The sequence below is a fragment of the Lygodium microphyllum genome, chromosome 5 (genome assembly GCF_053477565.2).
Source record: "Lygodium microphyllum isolate KBCC chromosome 5, Lygodium_microphyllum_v1.1.10, whole genome shotgun sequence".
In the NCBI taxonomy this organism is placed as follows: Eukaryota; Viridiplantae; Streptophyta; class Polypodiopsida; order Schizaeales; family Lygodiaceae; genus Lygodium; species Lygodium microphyllum.
In genome coordinates this window covers 163,331,692-163,339,537 of record NC_141139.1, presented here as the reverse complement: position 1 = coordinate 163,339,537, position 7,846 = coordinate 163,331,692, and the positions used below count along the sequence as shown (strand labels likewise).

Sequence of the window (7,846 nt, the reverse complement as noted above, 5' to 3'; positions counted from 1 at the left end):
TTGTATACCCATTCCACAAATAATGTGGATTGATAAAATAATAATAATAATATTTAGAGTTTACTATCTTAGTGTGACTTTGCCTTGAATTCCTCTTCAGGTTTGGGAGACCTTACTTGAGTGGGGTAAATTTGATGTCAAGGTCTTTTTAAAAAAATTTCGACAAGTCCACAATGACAAACACGAAAGTTTGCCAAATAGCATATCGTGGTAGTCTCTATACACCATGATAATGAAATGGTTTCTATATTATGGCATCCAATAGCATCATCTAAATGATTTCTATATTGTCACACTAACATAATCAGTAATAGAGTTTATATTGTCACACTAAATGATATCTATATTATCACATCAACATAATGTCAGTAGCATAGTCTCAATGATTTCTATAGTGTCACACACTAATATATCCATGTAAGTTGGTTTCAATGAGTTTTGTCTATATTGTTGTTTAGGAGTAACAAATGTTTCAATGATATCTCTTCAATGAGTGGTAACATCGACAAAACCAAAGAGGAAGTTGTACATAGCTATATAACATTAGAAAATTTACCGCCCATTGACCAACCACCCTCCAAAGAGGATGAAAAATCATTGTTTTCTCTTTTCAAAGTTTCGCGCAGAAGAGGCAAAACAAGAGAAGCGACAGGAGAGAGATGCACCTCTGCTCTGATGCTGCAGACGAAGAAGGTGAAGGTACATACACATGCATATATCCAACTCTTTTGAGTTTTGAAAGACGGAGTCCAGAGTCCAGACACATAACCTCTGTATTGGATTCAGAATTCTACTGTTTGTAAATTCCGTGCTATCTCGGTTTCTTCCCCAGCTTCATGTTGTGTCAGATGTCACGAGCAACAAAATTCCAAAATCATACACACGCAGGGACTCACAGACACACACAAACGGATTCCTTTTTCTCATGTAGACTCAATCTAATAGGCCTTTATACTCTGGAGTCTGGGGGTGTCTGTTGTACCCCCCCCTTTGGCCCTTTCCCATTCCCTACTGCTGCTGCTCTAGGGTTGTGATGGATACTTTTTAGCTTGCTAGGTGTGCAGTTGCTGTGATGTTGATGGGCTGGTAGCCTGCATCCAGTATCATGCATGGTGGGCAGTAAGAATATGATCACCCCCCATGGCACACAGCATGATGGGTAACTCCCGCATGGAACACAGGGTCGATGGGCGCATGGACATTTCTTGCAGGACCATGGGTTTGCATTTTCGCACCCTAAAACGGGCGGCTGTTGGATAACTGATGCAGGGAAGCATACATGGGTGATTTTGTATTTCAGTATGATTGAGCAGGGAAATCACATGGTTGATCCCCAGAGGGCGCATAGCATCCATGAAGTTTTATGAAATTTCCCATCCCATTGTGTTCCTGTAGAGTGCCAACCCCATGAGCTTCTGTTTGGGAGCATCGCTAGCTAGGAGTAGTTGTGTGGCTAGCATACCCCTGGCTCCAACCACTCCTAGCTTCTGTTTGGGAGGCATTGCATGATGCACATCATCCATAGCTAGGGGTGGTTGGGGGCCAGTGGAAAGTGGTTGGGGCCAGGGGCCAGCCCCAACCACTCCTATCTATCTGTTTTCACAATAGCTCATGATGTTGGCCTACTTTACAATGTGGGAATTGTAGGGTGAATTTGTCTAAACCTTCTTGCATGTGTAGCCATGAAGAAAGGCCGCATCATTAAGTAACTGCAGCTTCAGGGAGGCTCAAATTTACATTAAGTGTACCTACTAGCTCTGTTAGAGTATGTGGTTCCTAAGCCAAAGGAAGAAAGAAAAAGCAAAACAAGCGTATGTGTATCAGGGGATCACTCCTTGCTAGCAGAATTTAGGTAGTAGCCATCCACTTAGCTGCAGCCTACGCCCGTGGGTGTACGTACGCCTACCTGTGTCTTTTTGCATGGCATTTGGTCTCATGACTCTCCACATGGTTGTTGTGCATGTTATCCTGTACATCAAAGATCAAAGAATACAAATTAAAAAGACACAATCTCCCAAAAAGCATGAGCTCTACTTTCAAACAATGATTCTTACTTTTTGGGGCTTTGAGCAAGGCTGAGACAGAGTGGGCTTTGGTCGTTCTCCTTTATTTTTTTAATAGGTAGGTGAACAGTGAACTATCTATCAATCCCATGTAGACTGTAGTATACTTTTCGTTACAGGCGAGGGATTGAAGACCTATGACGAAAAGTATACCATAGTCTTCAACAACACCTAATCTATTCATTCCCTTGAAGAGATCTTCAACCCAGACCATGCGTGAGCTGGGTTTTTTGGCACGTAGGCCTGCTTTTATAGTATTCCTTTCCCTGGCCAAAACTTCGAAAGTTCAAAAATCCTTTCATACACATAACCTTAGCAGAGTACCCCCTGCTGTTTTATAAGACTCTAGCAGCCTAGCTATATGGTCATGCCATTTCACACCTGTATAAGATACAGAGGAGGCCTCACCTTCTCGTACTTGGGCGGTTATAATGCGGTTCGTTGATGGGTGCCTGGTTCCAAAAAACACCCAGCACCACCCTTACCCACCCATCCATCATCTTCCTTTATTTGACAAAGTAGGCTCTACTAGCTTTAAATGAACTGCAAAGAGTAGAACACACAGCTCTTTTTCTGAGTGTGCCACTGCAAAACAAGACTTTCTGTGCACCGCATCAATGAGGAGATGATGGGGCTTTCCTCTCAACTAGATTTCATAAGGTGGGTCTTTATGATACCATGCACTCTGCATCCCTCAGGCTTCTCCTCTTTGCTGAAACCATGCACCTAAGATGAAGAGCTTTTGTTCTTCTCAAAAGGGCCTGTCAGAAAGCATGCATTAAATGGCCTAGAACTTCAGGTAGTCAGTATCTAAGGAGTAGATGTTTTGGTCAATTATCAATGTCTTTATGGCTGTTCTCCTATGCTGGCCCTTATGACCATATCATAAAAACGACTCTGCTTAGGGACCGTAGTAATGTAATCCATGTAATTTCTTGGTTGAATTGTGACGAAAAATGGTATTGTCCTATGATGCCCTTTTTTGTCAAGCCTGTCACTAAGCTTGCGTATCCATAAAACCTCATTCGTCAAGTTCTTGTTTTGGCAGGTCTCTTCTTCTGCGCCTTCACAAGCTCTCCAAGAGGAAGAAATGCACTCGACATAGCAGCAGGGCGGTTGGTTGTGTGGGAAGAATCAGAAGCCTGAACATTCCCACTCTTTCGAGTTTGAGGAGTTGGCGAGAAGAGCCACTGGAGCCCTTTGGCTTGCTAAGCAAGAGAAAGAAGAAGAGAAGGAAGAAGAAGAACAGCTTTGTTGTGGGATTCGAAGGTGAGGTTTTTGTGAGCTCTGAAGCCATTCCGACTCCGGACGAAGAGTTTACTCGCTTCACAGCTGTTCATCCAGATTATTTAGATACCCTGGTGGTTGATGAGCTTCGCGAGGAAGAGTATGGTGAGCTACAGGAAGAAGGCCATGTGTGCTTGGACTACAGTGGCTATGGCCTTTTTTCTCAATTGCAGCAAGAGCTTGATTCCTCTTCATCTTCCTTTGCTATTTCTCACATTCCTGGGGACCTCTCCATTCAGGCAATGTACGGACATCCTGAGGAAGGTACTATTGAGTTTGACATCAGGCGAAGGGTCATGCGCTTCCTCAATATTCAAGAGGGCGAGTACAGCATGGTGTTTACTGCAAGTAGGGGTGCGGCCTTGAAGCTGCTGGCAGAATCCTACCCTTTTCATTTGCAGAAAAGGCTTCTGACCATGTTTGATTATGAGAGTGAGGCAGTAACATCAATGGAGGAGATTGCACGAAGACAAGGTGCAGAAGTCCTCAATGCATCCTTCAACTTCCCCTCTCTCTCAGTCTGCTCAACTAATTTAAAATCACAGCTGATTCACAGAGATGTAAAAAAGGATAAGAAGACCCACAGAGAGTCGAATAGGAAGAAAGACAACTGTGGGAAGAGCAAAATCGAAGAGCATGATAAGAAGGAATGCCAAAAGGGTTTGTTTGTCTTCCCAGTCCAGTCCCGTGTAACAGGTACGAAGTATTCTTATCAATGGATGTCTGTTGCGCAGGAGAACGGCTGGCAGGTTCTGTTGGATGCATCATCCTTAGGTCCTAAAGATATGGACTCCCTTGGTCTCTCCCTTTTTCGTCCAGACTTCATAGTTACCTCTTTCTACAAAGTCTTTGGCTCTGATCCAACTGGTTTTGGTTGCCTCTTCATCAAGAACACTTCTCTTAGCACTCTCCGGCAATCTTCGGCTGCAAGGACAGTAGGCATGGTGCGGCTTGTTCCACTGCCTGGTTTGTCATCCCCCAACAGGTTTTCTGAAGTTGAGCAGAATTTAACGGATTCAAAAGAATTTGAAGGAGAGATTGTGCCAGAGGAAGTCTGTAGCAAGAAGACATTTGGGCCTGCAGAATTGGCATGTTCAGGTCCTGTCTTATCATTTTACAGGCGAAGGCAGCCTCATCTCTTGGAGACTTGCAGCATGGATGACCGTTTCAAAGATACTGCCAAAGGTACAGAAAATAGAGACTCCTGTTCTTTATCAATGAGCATGAACAAAGAATCTAGCCATAATGGGGAGATGGCAATTGCTAGGCCAGTTGAGACTGAGATTTTGAACTTTGAGAAGAGTAAGCTTCCGGAAACTCCACGGTCAGTGCTCGTGGAGACTCTTAGGGGACGAGGTCTAGGCTGTGTCTCTGAACAAGCTGAGATGGCTGACAAGAGCCAAAAAACATCCTCTGATGAGGCGTCTTCCTGTGAAATCACAGCATCTCATATGCAATTTGTGAGCCGGCCTGAAAGATTTTCACAGATGGAAAACAAAGTTTCAGCTCCAGAGAAGAGGTTTCCTTTGGCGTACTATAGTCTGGAAATAGGATGTGATGCAGGCAAATCTTACAGCACTGACGCCTTTTCACAGCCTTTACCTTTTCGGGGCCTTGAACGAGATCACTCTCTAGCACACAGTGAAGGATCTTCATATTATGCTGGCAGTCAAGAGGAACTCCAGTTTTCATCTTCCCTCTATGATGAGGAGGAGGATGACGGTGTTGATGATGATGATGATGATAATCTTGACATTGATGAAAGCATTGAGCTTGACACTGAGGATGATGTGTTGGTACAAAGGAGAGAGCCAGAGATTTTCTGCAGGGGTTTGAACCATGCAGACACTCTTGGCTTGAATAAGACAAATGACAGGCTGAGGTTTCTGATAAACTGGTTAATCAGCTCTTTAATCAAGCTCCAACATGCAGTATCTAATAAACTCATTCCTCTGGTGCATATTTATGGGCCAAAGGTGAAGTACGACCGTGGTGCTGCATTGGCTTTCAATCTGTTTGATCAGGATGGGATTCTGATAAGGCCAGTGCTTGTACAGCAGCTTGCTGACAGAGACAATATTTCTGTGGGGACTGGCAACCTCTTTCATGTATGTCTCCCGGAGAAGTGCTCTGATCTGCAGGTTCCTCTTGAGCCTGATCAAACGCACTCTGGTGGCCCATTCTCAGCCAACGGTCATGCGGGAGGAGACTCTGAAAGAACGCCAAGGCTAAAAGTCATCACAGTGTCACTAGGTTTCTTCACTAATTTTGAGGATGTGTACAGATTATGGGTGTTTGTGGCTAAGTTTTTAGATACTGAATTTGTAAAAAAAGAATTGTTCTCCTATAAAGCATTAAACCAAAAGCAAGTAGTTTTAGGCCTTTAGATTACGGATAGATTGAATAAGTTGATTCAGACACAACTGCCATCATTGGCAGGATGAATCTTCTTGATAGCTATACTGACATGATCTGATGTACTTGAAGCTCGGGGATTGATCACACAAATCATTACTTACAACCAACAAATGAAATTCAGAGTTCCTTTGTTTGAGGAGTGACAGCTAAGCTGTTGGTGGGCTGGTTAGAAGGTTTGCATTCTGGGTGTCCTTGTGAGTGCTTGCATAAAATTGTGCAAGCTTTTAAAGGAATTTGAACGTGCAACCTTATTTTTTAAGAACTAAGAGGAAAATTATTAGCCCTGAAGAATTTGCTACTTGTTTCAAGGTTCTATCCACACTTTAAAGAATACCTAATTGCTGGTTCTGCAATATTTCCAAGAGAGAACTTGAAGATTATTGTTGTTTTTATGGAGGTGTAAATAGTATGAATAAGGAACACTATAGGTTAAGATACTAATGTTTGGGAGAGAGACATAAGAGTGCATCCTTTCCTTACAGTACTTATCAATAACAAAAGACAGTATACAACCATTGAGCAAAGTAACACAAATTGTCCATGGCAACTCTAAAGGTTACTATGACATCAATCATTGGCAATCCTTTTCTCTTCATTCTACTTCAAAAGTTGGTGCAAAACTATGAAACTCCATTTAGGTTGACTATGGCCTTTTGTCAACTCAGAAACTCAAAGAGCCTCTTGTGTACACGTGTCATTGCCATTGGACCTAACCAATGCACAATCAAGAATTATCAAGCTCTAACTTGAAGAATTATGACCTAGGGCTCCAAAGCACTTTTAGGATTATGATTATGTCCACACACACACACACACACACACACACACACACACACACTCTCCAATGGTGTAGAATCCAAACATGCAACAAAACCATTTTTTTTTAAAAAAGAAAGAAAATAAAAGAACACGTGCACAAACAAAACTTAAGACTTTTTGTATCCTACATTTTTGTGCCAAGTCCAATGCACCAAAAGGTGTGGGGGAGTTGTGAGGAAGTGAAAGAATTATTGTAATTGCCTTTATATTGGCAAGGACCTTGTTATGTAATTAGTAGGGTATCATTACTAGTTTCATTAGGGTGTTGATTAAGGACCTTGTTATATAACCATTGAAAAAAGCTAGTTGCTATGATGTTGGAAGGTGGAGAATGGCTCTAACATGGAGGAGGTCCCTAGTGTTTGTATCATACTGAATGGGGCTAGTTAATAGGCTCCACCAAAGGAAAAGATTTGTGAGAATAAATTCTCGTGGAATGTCCACCTCGGTGCTACATTTTTTTGCATGGTTGGTCTCCTTATACCTAGCGTTAGGCGGTGGTTGAATAAATTCAATGGTAGACATCTACAAGTATTAAAACAATCATAAAAATGGCAGTGCTCAAAGGTCTCCATATGGTTATAACACACCCTAGTCAATTAATGAAAAAAGTAATCATTGAGTGTTAAGAAATCATATGGCATGAGAAACAAAATATGGTGCCACATTAGTTTGCATAGATAGTGCTAATGTACATGGTTGTGGTTGAAGCATAGGTTGTAGGCGAGTTTAGAGAGCTTGTATAAACCTGTGAATCCCAACAAATATTTGTGTAGTATTCTCCTCAAGGTCATGATGGAAAGTGACAATGGAGTGTGCTTGTACTTTCTAAGGAGGAAGAACTCAAGGTGACAAGATCATGTATAGTAGAAATTAGTTCAAATGTGGAGCTTCAAGATTCAAATGAAATTTGTTAGTGAAATGAAACAATGTTGTTGCATTTAAGTCAACCAAAAAGAAGCTAATATAGCCATTAGGCTTACAAGCATTGGGGCAATGCTAATGTACATTGGGAAAATTTGAACAAATGGTGTTGCATGAGTTTGATGCAAGTGGCAAAAGGGGTAGAGTTTGAAGGTTTTTAAGGAGAAGGGCAATTATGCAACATTAGGGATCTATCAATTTGGTGGACTATACATGATATACTATTAGGCAACTTTCTCAATGGCTAGGTTTTGTCTAGCCAAACAATCCTTATGAGTGTGTGGGCCACTCCCAACACAATGGGCCTAGAAACATACTTGCAAGCAAAAACAAGG

The 7,846-nt window shown here is 42.0% G+C and overlaps 1 protein-coding gene across 2 annotated transcripts; it reads left to right on the top strand.

Annotated features, from left to right (window-relative positions):
- The first annotated feature begins 1,164 nt into the window (after positions 1 to 1,164).
- On the top strand, positions 1,165 to 6,069 carry LOC148036620 (uncharacterized). 2 transcript variants are annotated; one of them, XM_087678621.1, is made up of 2 exons: positions 1,165 to 2,723; positions 3,112 to 6,068. In XM_087678621.1, exons 1-2 carry the CDS (start codon positions 2,689 to 2,691, stop codon positions 5,735 to 5,737), a joined length of 2,661 nt encoding a protein of 886 aa, XP_087534747.1. In that variant the 5' UTR covers positions 1,165 to 2,688; the 3' UTR covers positions 5,738 to 6,068. The 2 variants fall into 2 exon arrangements, with proteins under 2 accessions (XP_087534747.1, XP_087534746.1); XM_087678620.1 differs by lacking the exon at positions 1,165 to 2,723 and adding an exon at positions 2,873 to 3,022 and having other exon boundaries at positions 3,112 to 6,069.
- The last annotated feature ends 1,777 nt before the right edge of the window (positions 6,070 to 7,846 follow it).

Excerpts from the sequence above, each read along its gene's own strand:
- LOC148036620 (XM_087678620.1), top strand. The coding sequence starts at position 2,904 with ATGTCTTTATGGCTGTTCTCCTATGCTGGCCCTTATGACCATATCATA. Across the intron at positions 3,023-3,111 it reads TTGAATTGTGACGAAAAATG|GTCTCTTCTTCTGCGCCTTC; the intron begins GTATTGTCCTAT and ends TTGTTTTGGCAG.